The 14,043-nt window shown below is 37.3% G+C and overlaps 2 protein-coding genes across 9 annotated transcripts in view; one reads left to right on the forward strand and one right to left on the reverse strand.

Annotated features, from left to right (window-relative positions):
- The window catches only part of RAB3GAP2 (RAB3 GTPase activating non-catalytic protein subunit 2), a 53,929-nt gene extending 41,848 nt beyond the window's left edge, over positions 1-12,081 (forward strand). For all 5 annotated transcript variants that reach the window (XM_083350667.1, XM_083350669.1, XM_083350668.1 and 2 more), the window contains 12 exons: positions 377-593; positions 1,647-1,817; positions 1,911-2,017; positions 3,206-3,272; positions 3,968-4,038; positions 5,387-5,422; positions 6,778-6,852; positions 7,225-7,443; positions 7,911-8,000; positions 8,082-8,297; positions 10,165-10,323; positions 11,314-12,081. In XM_083350667.1, the coding sequence (XP_083206793.1) occupies positions 377-593; positions 1,647-1,817; positions 1,911-2,017; positions 3,206-3,272; positions 3,968-4,038; positions 5,387-5,422; positions 6,778-6,852; positions 7,225-7,443; positions 7,911-8,000; positions 8,082-8,297; positions 10,165-10,323; positions 11,314-11,457 (1,572 nt within the window). In that variant the 3' untranslated portion in view covers positions 11,458-12,081. The remainder of the gene's footprint in view (positions 1-376; positions 594-1,646; positions 1,818-1,910; positions 2,018-3,205; positions 3,273-3,967; positions 4,039-5,386; positions 5,423-6,777; positions 6,853-7,224; positions 7,444-7,910; positions 8,001-8,081; positions 8,298-10,164; positions 10,324-11,313) is intronic.
- A 1,045-nt stretch (positions 12,082-13,126) lies between these two features.
- Positions 13,127-14,043, reverse strand: part of IARS2 (isoleucyl-tRNA synthetase 2, mitochondrial) — a 46,246-nt gene continuing 45,329 nt past the window's right edge. For 3 of the 4 annotated variants that reach the window (XM_083350674.1, XM_083350673.1, XM_083350675.1), the window contains 2 exons: positions 13,600-13,741; positions 13,127-13,452 (listed from right to left, as the gene is read on the reverse strand). In XM_083350674.1, coding sequence (XP_083206800.1) covers positions 13,310-13,452; positions 13,600-13,741 — 285 coding nt within the window. In that variant the 3' untranslated portion in view covers positions 13,127-13,309. Of the gene's footprint in view, positions 13,453-13,599; positions 13,765-14,043 lie in introns of all 4 variants that reach the window. The other variant, XR_014490976.1, reaches the window with a different exon arrangement.

A 14,043-nucleotide genomic window follows, 5' to 3' on the forward strand; every position in this document is an offset into this window, starting at 1 on the left:
TTATATCATGTCCTTTCTGCAAGGAGATGAAGGGATGTAGGCCTCCCCCTTTACCCTTTATATTATTAGATTAAGCAGAGCAGCACTGCCTGCTTCTTTCCATCCTCAATTTAAACTTCTGGCAATTTAATATGAAATGTGTAAACGTCTTATGTGTATTTACTGAAGGTGCATCTCTTGCTATTTTTCGTCTCTAAGGGAACCTTCTTAAAAACAGCAAGTATGAATAGAATACATATGTGCTGAACATATGTCGGAAAGCTGTAATTTGTTTTCTTCTTTCATCTTTGAAGTTTGTAAATCTGGACTTTCTGCGCGCAATATGTAAAATGTCAGCTTGATAATATGAGAAGTTGACAAGCCAATTTTTTATTAGTTTTCCCCAATAACTGTAGGTGCTGATACAGATTCCTGGGAAGCCCTCTCTCTCGATATAGAATACTGGAAGCTTCTCCTGAAACAGTTAGAGGATTGCCTAATACTTCAGACACTTCTGAATAGTAAACTGAGCAAGAAGACAAGCCCAGCTTCTTCTTTGCAGGCTGATCCCCTCGGGAGACTTTCTGTGAAGAAGTTGCTTGAAGGAGGAAAAGGTGATTTCCCCCCACCCCCCAAAGGGTTGGGCTAGAAAGGGGTGGCAGTTTTCATTAATTTCTTCTCCCGAGGTAGCTACATGGGACTCGGCGAAAGAAAATCCCCAGAATAATGTGTGAAATGGAATAGGAAATTGAAAGAAAAGAGAGGGGACTGAGAAATACAGTCAGTATATTTCCAGTGAAATCCACTTGGGGATAGTTTCATGACATGAATAGTTTTGTTTGTGAACAGTCTGAGCTAGATTCAACCATTTTATCCTTAAGTCCAAATTCCATAACAAATAGAATTACAAATGGCTGTGCACATAGAATAATAAGCAAGCAAACAAACAAAAAATAAATAAATAGCCCACCTAATTGCCACATTGGCACATGAAGCTTGTTCTGTGTAGGATGACTCCCCTTCCCACCCTGAGCGGTACAGTTCATTCCAGTTTTACTTCTTCCATCATGCAATGGAATCTGGTGTGGTTTTCATGTAAGAACTCTCTGATTTGAAAGGTAGCATCTTGATACAGGTTTATAGTCTCCTCAAAACCTGTAGGGCCAGCTAGTCTGAGAAGGGTTGAGTAGCGTGAGAGGTAGAAAAGAAGCAGGGGAAGTTCAGAAGGCTACCAGCATTCCCTGACTATGCTGAACCCCCAGGCACTGTCCTTCCAACTTTTTTCATCTTATACTCATTGAAATATGCACAGAAAAGCAATCCACAGTCCTAGAGGCACAAACATGGACAAGACGCTGATCAACTATTTAAAGAGCCCACATTAAAATATAGTATTTTAATGCAAGTCACTTGTAAGTTAGGAAGTAGTACAGTCATAAGGCCTCTATATTTATAAACGTTTTAGCTGTTCATAGTTAAAAGGAAATCCCTAATGTAGTCAATGAGAACTAAGCGCTCCATGAATGTGTCTAGTCTTGTCTCCCTATTTGTGCATTACTATATCCTATGGCAGCAAATTCCATAGTTTAAGGTTACAGTAGAAAGGAAGAACCATTGTTTTCTGGGTATTTGCAAACTGATCTTAGACTGTTTCGATTTTTCTTTAGGAGGCATTGCTGACAGTGTAGCCAAATGGATTTTTAAGCAAGACCTCAGTTTGTCCTTACTCAGATTAGGTCGACAGGAAAATGAAGCAGAAAGCAAGGAGGAACCACAGCAGACTGACAGCAATTTTGTAGGTGAGGATGAAGACCAGCCCAGCATGAAGTCCATATTAGGTAAAAAATACCTTCAGGCATGCTCTTTGTTTCTGTTTATTGCAGCAATGGAATACAAAATAATACCCATCCTTTTTTAAAACATGTTCCCAGAACTACTCCGTTTAGCATATGAACAGTTTCCTTGCAGCCTGGAGATGGATGTACTCCATGCACATTCCTGCTGGGAGTATGTTGTACAGTGGAACAAAGACCCAGAGGTAAAGGAAGCCTTTCATTTCCTTGCTCCTTGTGTTTTTTATGATACACATGATCTTACCTGACATTTTCAGATAATGAAAGTAATTTATTATTTCTTATTCAGGTTCTGTAGGTAGAAAATAGGTAGGCTAAAAAATTGCTTTAAAAGTGCCAAAAAAGCCAATGCAGTCTTAGGCTGCATCAACAAAGGGATAGCATCAAGATCACAGGAAGTGATATGATTGGTCTATATGTACTAGTGAGGCCACACTTGGAATATTGCAAGCAGTTCTTGTTGCCACGATACAAAAAAGATGTGAAGCCCTAGCAAGGGTGCAGAGAAGAGCAGCAAATATGATAAAGGATCCGAAGGCTAAATCCTACGATGAATAGTTAAGGGAACTAGGTATAGCTAGCCTAATGAAGAAAAAACTTAGGAGGTGACACGATAGCCATCTTCCAATAGCGGAAGGACCATCATAAGGAAGAGAGGATTTATTTATTCTCCATAGCATCTGAGAGCAGGACAAGAAGCAATGGGTGGAATCTTATCAGAGGGAGATTCAAACTGAAATTAAGGAAGAATTTTCTGACAGTGAAAACAACTAATAAGTGGAATAGCTGCCTCCTGGAGTTATGGATGCTCCATTGCTGGAAGTTTTCAAGAAAAGATTGGACAACCATTTATGTGGGATGGTATAAGGGCTCCTACCTTGGGTAGGGGTTGGACTAGAAGACCTCCAAGTTCCCATTCAGCCTTATGATTGTATGATAATTTTATTTTGGTATGTGGGTATCATATCCTCTTTGTTTCACAGTGATAAGGCACATTTTGCACATTGATATTCTCATAATTTATTAGATGTGATATTATAAAAATACCCTTCCCAAGTTAGCATACTATATTGAGCTGTCACAGTTATAAAGATTGAAACAAAGGACGCTTTGTGTTTATATGGAAACTATTTCAATGAAAGGTTATATGTCAACTATACAATTTGTACTTTATCATGTTACAACTTTGCTGCAATTTTCCAGGTATGTGTGTGTCATGGCCTACACTATCTGGTCATAAAGATTTGTATGCAGAAAACATTATAACAAAATCTGAAAGGAAATAAAATACTTAATAAGTAGTTGGGAAGATTATTGTTTATGTGTTTCATTGCACTGAGTAACATTGGTTATTTTTGTTTTTCTAATCCAAGGAAGCACGTTTTCTTATAAGATCCATAGAACATCTCAGATGCATTGATAATGCTCATATTCAACATGGTAAGAATAAAGAAAGTATTTTGGATGTGTCAATGTGAAGTAGAGAATTTGATTCAGAATTATCTGTGTATTGGGTCCACAGCTGTCATTTTATCTGCAAATTAAAACAGCTTGGAAATATTGAAGTAATCTCAAGTTGGTGTCAAAGCTGGACTTGGTTCACAATAAACATTGTAGGTCATGTTTGTCAGTGCCCCATTATATTAGTACTGCTTATTAATTTATAAATAATTTGTAGATCTCTCAAGGAAACACACTACTACTTGCAAATACAGGAAATATGAGAAAGGCTGAGCCTCTCACAAAGTATTGATACTCAACTCCCCACCTCCCTCATGGATCTTTAACCATGGTTTCAGGTTAGCACTTAATGGCCATTTGCAGGTAGACCTCTGTGGTGAACTGATTCTGTGGAAGGACATACTCTTAGCTGTACATCAGATCCAGACACTTTAGATTTTTCAGTGTTCTCTAAAAGCACATATTTTTAGGTTGGCTTTCATAAGCTGAAACTGTTAGTACCAGCCTTAATCAATTACTGTTACATTGTTAATGAAACTGCTTGGTATTTATATATAAGTAAACTGTATAAATATTTATTATTAGTATTTTTTAAAATGTGCTGCCTATGAATTCACCTGGCAAAACCATTGATATTACTTTCAGCCAGACCTAAATTTGTGTAACTATTTCAGGAATTGCTCTAATGATGTGGAACACTTTCATAGTGAAAAGGCTTTCTGCTGCTACCTACTTAATGGACAAGGTACTTATTGCATTGTGTTACAAAACAAGTTAAATAGAATATCTGATATCACTTTCATACCGCTACAAGGGCTGTCGTTCAGTAAATGAAACTTGGTTAGCTCTATGGGCTTAGACTTTTAGATCACTAAATTCAAACCTTTCGTATGACTGAATCTACTGTAAGTTATACAATTCTGGTAGAAGCTATTAGGCTTCTACTTCTGCCTACTCAACGAAGAGGAGCTAATTACTTCTGAGGGCAATTTGGTTCCACTATTAAACACTGCTTACTGTTACTGAATTGTTTTTCTGATACTCAGTTGACATCTGCCTTCTTTTAACTTAAATGCATTATCTCATTGTTGGCATTCTGGAGAAAAGAGCTTGACTTTCTTTGTGAATTGCATTCAGATACTTGAATATTATTGCCATATGTGGGGTGCAAAACAACACAGAGCATACAAAGGGATGTCTGACCAAAACATTAGAAAGTAGAACTGTTGGTTCTTGTGAATTGAAAGCCATTAGGAAAAGTAATACATGCTACAGAAGAGATGTGGGCATGCTTACTACATCTGTCAACACTTACTTCAACAAGCTAAATCTTTATCTGGATTCACATGGTAGTCATGCAGTCCACCCCTAATTACAGACCTACTCCTGTCAGTAGGCAGTCAGCAGCTTTTAGGATCAGCAATTCAGGAGAATGCTTAAGGCTAGAAATAAGACTGTGAGTTCTAGTTTGCCTTAGCCCTGAAAGGCAACTAGGTCACTGTGGGCCAGTCATTCTCTCTCAGCCCATGGCATCTGGATTGGTGACAAGCCAACCAGTCAATTCCTTTTGCAACCAACAGATCAAAACTCAGTTGATTCTTGCCCCCCCCTCCCCAAAAGTGGATCCTGCACTCGCGGGAGAATTCTATGAAGAAAAAAACAAAACACTGAACACATTATCTCTTCAAACCGAGTTTCTCAGTGACTTGTAACATCTTGTCTCTTGCTGCTGTTGAAGTCCATCGGTGAACTCTGTTTTCCCCCCATCACCTGATCACTAAGATTAAGTCTGGCTGGATTGATTTACTAATTAGTTAATTAAAAGTTTGAAATAATTAGTTCTGAGGCAAAGCACTATGACTTAGCTACTAGTCATAATTTAAAAGATCTGTTATTTCACACATATGCATAAACATGTGGGGAGGGGGGAATAGGACAGGAAACCAGTGCCTTTTCTCCTTTGATGAGGTTTTTTTTTTAAAAAAAATAAAAAATGTTATTTGTGGTGAAAAGAGGTGGCAACTTACCTATTTGTAGAGATGGAATATATTAGTGCATTGAGTCCTTCTGCAGTAAACACATTTCTGTCATAGGTTGGAAAAGCACCAAAGGACAGGTTATGCAGACGGGCAAGTAATCCTTTTTCTTTATTTAAAATATGGATTATCCTAATACAAGATCGGATGACATCTGTGATAACCAGAAATTGGGGATTTCTACCCACTTAAGCTAAGGTCATAGCCTTGGCTTCTAGCTATTTAATCATTTTATTTGGCTCACCTTTCTCTGAGCTCAGCCCGAGAGGACACCTATTATTTTAGGTTTTTAAGATTCTGACAACTTTCTATGAAGCAAACATGACTTCGAGCAGATTTGTACTGTTCCGTTCATTTTTTTCTCCTCCATCTTAAGCATGTTTTTACAAGAATAAGGTAGTTCTGATATTAAGGTTTGAATGAGGAGCTTTCATTTGTTTTCTCTAGAAAGTTAAAAACAAAAACTTTTTCACTAAATATTAAGATTGGAAGGAATCTTTTGAAACCATCTAGCTCAATCATCCGCCAAGAATTTATTACTACCTACAAACAAGTGCATTTGCTGGCCCAGTTATCCTGTATTTTTCTCAATCAGAAGATTTGGCTGAGCAATGCAGAATTGTTTCTGACAAAGTAAGCTCCATATCCATTATCCACCTCTGTTGTATTAGAAATGATGCTTATGCCAGTTGTTCAGATTTCCTTTAAAGTCCAACTGGAAGAACAAACTAGGAAAAGGCCTGAGCAACTCTGTGCTGAATTGGTTCGACATCTTTCCCCTAAAGAGACAACTATGATTGAAAGCCCACAAACTACATATTATACACCTGTGTGTCTGCAATCTTTTCAAATTTTTGAAACTTTAGCAAAGGTGCGGAAACATTCAGATTAGGGCCTTTTCAGAGAACCCGTATTTTAATCTGGATATTTTGCAATCCTTTAAAAATCCTTTTAGATTGGTATGTGCTGCCAGCTAATGTACCTCCCCACCCACCCATTTAAATCCTAAACAATTTTCATTATCCTCACATGGCCAGGCCTTTATAAGTACTCGAGGTTAATTTTTTAGTTATGATTTGATCTTGCCAATAACATATGCCACTGAAAAATTACTGGAGACAGATAAATGTATCTAGTAATTTTCAATTTATTTAAATATAAATTTGACTTAACTGTTGATGAATTGTATAGAAATAAATACAAAAATATGTAAAACATTTAGTCAAAGAACTTTATAAATTAAAAAAAATACTTATGCATTGAATTCTGAGGCTTGCGTGACTCATTTATTTTTTTTAACTGTTGAGATATACTTCTTTTTGCATTCAGTGTATAGTTGATTTTTGGGATTTGCTATGACTACAGCCTGTTCCAGCTACAAATATTTTGAAACGTATTCAAGAAAAGTTGTTTTTTTTTAACAAATGAATTCCTTTTTGTTCAAACAGGATGTAGGGATGAGTGACAATGCAGTGTCCTGTTTCCTTGGCTCTTGCTCAGATCTTCTTCAGACTCTCATGGAGGTAACAGTTCCTTCCTCAACCTAAACTGTACATTATTTCTAATTCATCATCCCTCATCAATCTGAACACTTTCAAAGTAATGTCAATAGTTCTGTACATTTAAAACCTATGTGAGGATTGTTGCCAAAGATTCCTGTAAATCAGAAGATAGTAATAGAATGCAAATTTTTAGCCACATTCCACTTGAATAAATGTTTTCATTTTTAGCTGTTTTTTCAAGTAAGATTTCTTGATGCTATTATTACCACTGGTCCTACTGATAATTCTCCTCCTTTTCCAACTCACCTCTGAGTTTCTTTGAACGTGATCATTGTGCGACTATTTTTCAATTATTTTTAAAATGACAATGCTTTTCTCTTCTTACTACATCAGGCTGACATATGCTGTGATGAAATGCCACTTCCTGTGCTGGACACAGAAGATGCCTGGGTGTCTGTTGAAGGGCACAGCTCGTTAGTGGAGTTAGCACTTGAACAGAAACACATCCATTATCCTCTAGTTGAGCACCAGTCTGTGCTCTGCATAGTCTTGTATGGAACCATGAAGTTCTCACTGAAGAACGTGAAGCCCCTCTCTCTCTTCGATAGCAAGGTATTCGGAAAAGACACTTTGTTGAAAGCTGCTGCCTCTGGAAGGAGGGATCCAAGTTAACTGAATGTGAGATGTATCTCTAAGGCCAAAGTTTAAACTCATGCAGGACATTGAATGAGAAGCTGTGGTTGAAACAGAAAACTCTACAAGTTGCTGGAATTTTTTTGGGCAGTTGTACTGAGTTAGATTTTGTGTTTCATCCACCTACATAGGAATCAAGGTTAATCCACTTTATACATTCCAAGCAGAAATTATTGCTAAGCACATTGATTTGTGCTTTAAATTGTAAGCCGCCCTGAGTCTTCGGAGAAGGGTAAGATATAAATGGGATTTAAAAAAATAATAATGCTGAGTTGATCTGGGAATCTGTTCATTTTCTCACAACTTTTGCATATTGTATACTTACATTAAGCAAGTGTAACTTTCTTATCTTGGTTCCAAAATCCCTCTGTCTTCCATTCTTACAGGGTAAAAATGCTTTTTTCAAAGATTTGACTTCAATTCAGTTGTTGCCTAGTGGAGAAGTGGATCCTACTCTGCTTAGTTTACGCCATCAAGTAAGTTAAATCTGGCTAGGAAATGAACAAGCATACGTGTACTTTTTACAAATTGCTACTGATAATTTTTTTCTTTGCAAGTTCTTAACCAAACTAGTGAGTGCGTTGGCCCAGGCCCAAGCTCCATCTAAGACAACAGACAGCCCGGAAGAAGAAGTTGCGGTGTTGCTGAAGGACAGGGATTGGCCTGCCTTGGCTTTGGATCTGGCACATCATCTTCAAATTGCTGAGGATATTATCAGACGGCACTATGTGTGTGAGCTCTATAGTTATGGCCTGGATCATCTTGGAGAAGAGGTACACATTTTGCACGTAGTACAGCAGGCATGAAATTCTGCCTGTTGAGGGCAGCAGCAGATACAAGGTTGTACAGTTTTGTTATGGTCATTGGTGAAACTCATGTACAAATCATGCTTTCAAATCCTGGCTTGGTTTTTATTTCTGCAAATGCAAAGATGCAGTTTGAATACCTTTGATTAAAAAAGCTTGCAGAATTATATCTTAAGAAACAATAAACAGACAGTTTCTGTGCACTCTAGCAGATTTAAAAGTTTATTCTGAGTGATTATGGAGAGCATATTAGAGACAGTAGAGAACAACCATTATGATGTTAAAATACTGTCTTATTTAAGGGAGAAAACATTTCCCAAATTAGCTGCCATGGTCATCACCCCATTCTTCCAAATTTAGATGAAATTCTGGTCAATCAGGATCCATTGCTCTATACTACTGTTCATGTGTTTTTCCTCCACTGCAGCATCTTTTATATGGGTGTAGGTTGGGGAGCAGGAGCAAGTATAGTCTACACCCTTTTACCTTTAAAGACTATATGGAACCTATACTACTAGAAACCTATTCAGTTGTGTACTACTATAGATTACTATCCTGGAAAATGTCCAGGCAACATTGTTAGGTACAATTCTGATTTTAACACCCGTGATCCAGTGAGTTCCGGTGTAGCTAACAGTAGTGAGGGATTTCTCCTATCACCAAAATAAACTTTTGGCACCGGCACCGGTGTTTTTGCATGCATTTATCTGGGATATGACATCATCTATCTCCAGTCTACAACACAGTCCTTCCAACATTTCCAAGAAGGCTCCACACCTACTGTATTTGCACCACTCAGTTGACCCTGAGGACACAGATAAACCTCCAGGTGGTCTCAACGACTCTTTGAAAGAATGCAAAAGACCAGCTGTCTGCAAGGAAGATAAAAATTGTTCCATTCCCCACCATTCAGTCACAGCTGAAGAAGCTTCTTGGATGAGAAGTGAAATGTCTTCAAAGAAAAAAAAAGAAAGTCCAGTTGCCTTGTGAAAAAAACATTTTGGGGATTCATCTGGTGTGTCATCTAGAAAAGATGCCCTCTTACACATAGCACAGAAAAGAGCAGCAGAGTCCTCAGAGTCCTCTCTGCCCTCCAATCTTTGTGCCTTGTAGCAGAAAATAGGAAGGAGAGTAGGAATTAAGTCTAGGTTTTATTAACAGGAAAAGAAAAAGCTTGTGAGCCCTTCTTGGGTATTTGCTCAGAAACTAGCTACACTGAAGCCAAGAGATCTTATTTAGGAGACATTTGAAACCTCCAAGTTTGTGTATTTCCAAATTTGGTACTAATTGCACTTTCTTATGCATGTAATGTTTGTGGATCAAGAAAGCTTCTTATGTTTGTGTAGTGGTGCTTCTTTCATGCCATATATACATAGGGATTTTTTTAGTATATGCTATTTATGCACATATTCACAAATACAACCGATCACACGTGACCTTCACCCTTTTTTTCCCTATGCACCCCATTTTTGATTTGCCAGTACAGTATTATACAATGGAGTGAAGCTTTGCAATGAGTAAGTATTGCAGGGATTGAAAGAGTTATGTTTTATTTTTTTAAAACATGGCTATCTCTGCATGTTGGCTTTAAGAATTTTTACAGTTGAACATTTCAGTATTAAATTTTGGCGAACAAACAGGTCTGTAATACTTTAACATTTGACAGAGTACCTTTTAAAACTAAAAGTAGCTTGATCAGGAAGTACCTTCTTGGACTGACCTGCATGTACCTCCATTTGTTAGTGGCTTCTTTTCAAAAGGTTTTTTTTTTGAAAACAAGTATTGTTGTGTTGCAAGAATAACAGCTGACATAGTTAATCTCTTATATATGCAGGCTATTCTTCAGGTAGAGGACAAAGAAGTGCTTGCATCACAGTTGTTGGTGCTGGCTGGACAGAGGCTGGCCTATGCCTTACTGCACACTCAAACAAAAGAAGGCATGGAGCTGTTGGCCAGATTACCTCCAACACTTTGCACTTGGCTTAAAGCTATGGTAAGATCCACTGCCTCTTGAACATATTGCACAATAAGGATCAGTGTATTCAGAAAGCCTTAATCAAAGAAGTCGATAAGTACTTTTGTTTATTAGTGCCGTACAAAAAAATGAAATGGATGGGAAAAGATTTCTTACATGAAAATGAAAATAGAGTAATATATGTTGCTCAGCAGCAGGAATGCAGGGTCAGCTTCTTTGAGCATGCTAACCTAGATGGACAATATAGGAACCAACACAACAATTACACCAATATTTCCCTAATAGCACGCTCTGCTTAAATATTAACAGTCAATATGGAGTGGAATCTGAACTTCGCTGTGGAAGCATAAGAGAGAGAATGTAATTTATTTCTGAGAATTTAATGAGTCATTTATACAGTACAAGTAGTACACTCAACATTTTGCATTTTTTTGGAAACAAGGATGGTGCAAAGGATGGAGATGGCTTCTTCATTTAATCTATATTATTGTATAAATGTATTGAACAATGCACGCAAACATCTTCATATTGAGTCTAAATGATACCTATAGTAGTTGGAGGAGGGGCTTTATCTCACTTCAGTGCACTGCACAAAACAGAGACAAGAGTTGATGATATAGGTATGGTTAATCTAAGGGTAGGGTGAGCAGTCTTTTTTGAGATGGTTTTTCCTATAACTCCAGAAGTAAACTGGTGAGGTTGTGTTCCATAACTATAGTTTCCCTGTCTTAGCTGGTCACACTTCTAAATAAAGCATGAAGCCTGCAGTCATTCATCTTTTATCTTCTAAGAATGACTGTAGCAGGGCTGAAAATTCTTCGAAATGATCCTATAGCTACAGCAGTAGTTATCTGCTATATTCCTCACTGAATTCATTAAACTAGCTTACAGGGCTGTTCCTAATCATGAGTAGAGATTCTCTTAGGTCCATCGGTTGGGTTTTAGAAATTATTTGGCATATCTTGTTTCTAGTAGAAAATCTAAAGATTGTCTCAATTCTCTCTGCAGGATCCACAAGATCTTAAAAATGTAGAAGTGCCAATTACTACAACTGCTAAATTAGTAAATAAAGTGATAGAACACCTACCAGAAAACCATGGGCAGTACAGTGTTGCCTTGCATCTAATTGAAGCTGTGGAAGGAATGTCATGACAAGAAGACTAAAACTGAAGCCCGGTGACTAGAAAGGTCTCTAATAAAAGTGAAGATTGTATATAAGAACCAGAATCATCTTGATGAAACAGTCTCAAGCATCTTTGGTAATCTAACAGCTCAAGACTTTAGGAGATGATAAATAGATGTGAAGATCTACCTTTGATGGATAATACCAACAGTGTGTATATTTGTGTATAACTCTAAATATTTATTTCTAATACCAAGCATTTGTGTAATAGTTTGCTTAAGAACAATTTAGTGCTGTTCAAATTAACATGTTAAGAATTTCCTATGTGGTAGAAAATAGACTGCTTTTTAAATGTTAAAGCAAGATGAATTCAATCAGAAGCCAAGAAATCAGAGCTCTTACATATTATGTATGCTGGTTAGGTAATACTTCTTCAAAGTGATAGCCTAATTACATTTAATCAAGAGGCAATTGGCCACCAGGTTACAGCATTAAAGGATGACTTTCCACAATTATATTATGGCTGAGTTTTCACTATAAAAACAGCATCAAGCTGTCTAGTGGGAAAAATTATCATTGTAGAACAAAAAGAAAGATGCTGCCTCTTCATGTTTTAAGTATCAAATAAAATCTGGAGTCTAGTTTTAGTTTTATCACTTCTGTAAAAGCATTGGTCTCATTTGTTACAACTTTCCTTGCTGTATACAGTAGCAGGGGTCTTCAAACTTGGTCCTTTTGACTTGTGGACTTCAACTCCCAGAAGTCCTCAGCCAGTTCACAAGTCATAATAGGGCCAAGTTTGAAGACCCCTGCTGTACAGCTTACTGTAATTTGATATATTCAAATGTCTTCCCTATGCTGAATTTTATATTTGGCCCACAACTATTCCAATATATGACAGTGTTAACATTGAGAAATTGGACTGATTTTAAGAAGTATGGCTTAACTTAAAATCCCTAACCAGCATGCTGGATGGGGAATTCTGGGAGTTGAAGTCTGTGTAAAGTTGCCAAGTTTGAAAAGCCTTGGACGAGGGAGTGCTAAAGTTAGCACAGAATAGATGAAGCAGCTGGGTAGCTTTTGGTCTGGAAAAAAGAGGCTATAGTAGTCCTTCAGTTATTGTATCAGAGTTGTCTGAAATTCAATGGGACTGGGTGATAGAACCAAACTCACGAAGATCCTTCCATTTGTCTGTTGTAGAGGGCGAGTGGAGACTTTGTAAAATAGTATATCATTTTAAAAATGTTAACAATCACAGTGAGTAATTAATTGAATACTGAACTTTCACCCATTCTGTAGAAAACTGTTGACATCTGGATCAGATGAGTTTCTCATTAAAAGGCTACTACAATTTTCAAAACTAAAGGAAGAGCCATCCACCCATACCTATCACTATACAGTTGCAAACAGTTACATAACTAAGTAACTTCTTAATTATGATTGAGAAATCTAGACCAGGATGAAAGTTCCACATACCTTTTTCTTACTGATACGAGATCTGTGGGGTGGGGTGGTGGTGTTTGATTGTGTTGGAAGTAACTATAGAAAAAAGGTTCATGCAGGTCCATGAACTGCAATAAAGCTGCACCACTTACGTGCTAAAGTCTAAAGTCAACCGAACTAAAAAAGCCAGCTTATTCCTGGATTTGAATTCCTTGTGTGCTGCTTTTCAGACTTAGAAAGAAAAGGACTATCGGGCATTTCAGTAAGCAGTTTATTAAGTGTATAAGCTTAACTATATACACATGAATTTTAAAGTTAGCTTTCCAGCTCTCAGAGAAACATGTTGGTTTCTGTATAGATACTTCTATATTCCAAGTTTTCGGAAAATATAAATCTTGCTTTAGCAGGTCCAACTTTTGACCGCTATGGGAACAGGTATCATTTCTCACCAAGTATTTGCATACAGCGTGCACATGGAGTCTCTGCTGAATCAGCAATGTATTTTCGACAACGAGGGCACTTAGATTTGGCAGCTGGTAGAACAATGACTTTATAGGCAGCCTCCTCTCGGATATCGCCACCTATTTCAGAAGAGATTTGAATTAATCCCGCATTAAAGCCCATTCTTTGCTGACTTATCTCTAAAGCAAGGGAAGTCCTCCTATAGTTCTATCATCACGTGGCCCAAACACTTTCAATATGTGGATGTGTAACAAAAGTCTACTTACCTTCTAGGTTTATCAGAAATGTGCCTTTAATCATATCGTCAGTATTCACATCTCTAGGTACTTCAGTCAGCAGCATTGTCTGTGATGCCATCATTATTTCATTTAATTGAGATGTACTAGAGCACTCCTCAGGTTGCAGCGCCTAATGATAAGTTATCATGCTGACTAGTTTTTGAAAAGGGTACAGATGCAAACAAATCAGTGACAGTTCTTATTAAGATAATAAGCTAGGACTGGTTTACCATATTTGAGCCACAATGTGATTTGGTGGCAATACATGCAAACTTAAGTCTACTATGGCTTGTTCAGGCTTAATACTGTGATATTGGATGCATGCAGAGGACTTTATTATAATTTCAATTTATGGTAATAGTATACCCTTATTTACAATTTAAGAACTCCAAGACATATATAACTACATCATGTTGGTCTGTAATTGTAGAT

Source organism: Vipera ursinii (genome assembly GCF_947247035.1).
Source record: "Vipera ursinii genome assembly, chromosome: 1".
Taxonomy (NCBI): domain Eukaryota; kingdom Metazoa; phylum Chordata; class Lepidosauria; order Squamata; family Viperidae; genus Vipera; species Vipera ursinii.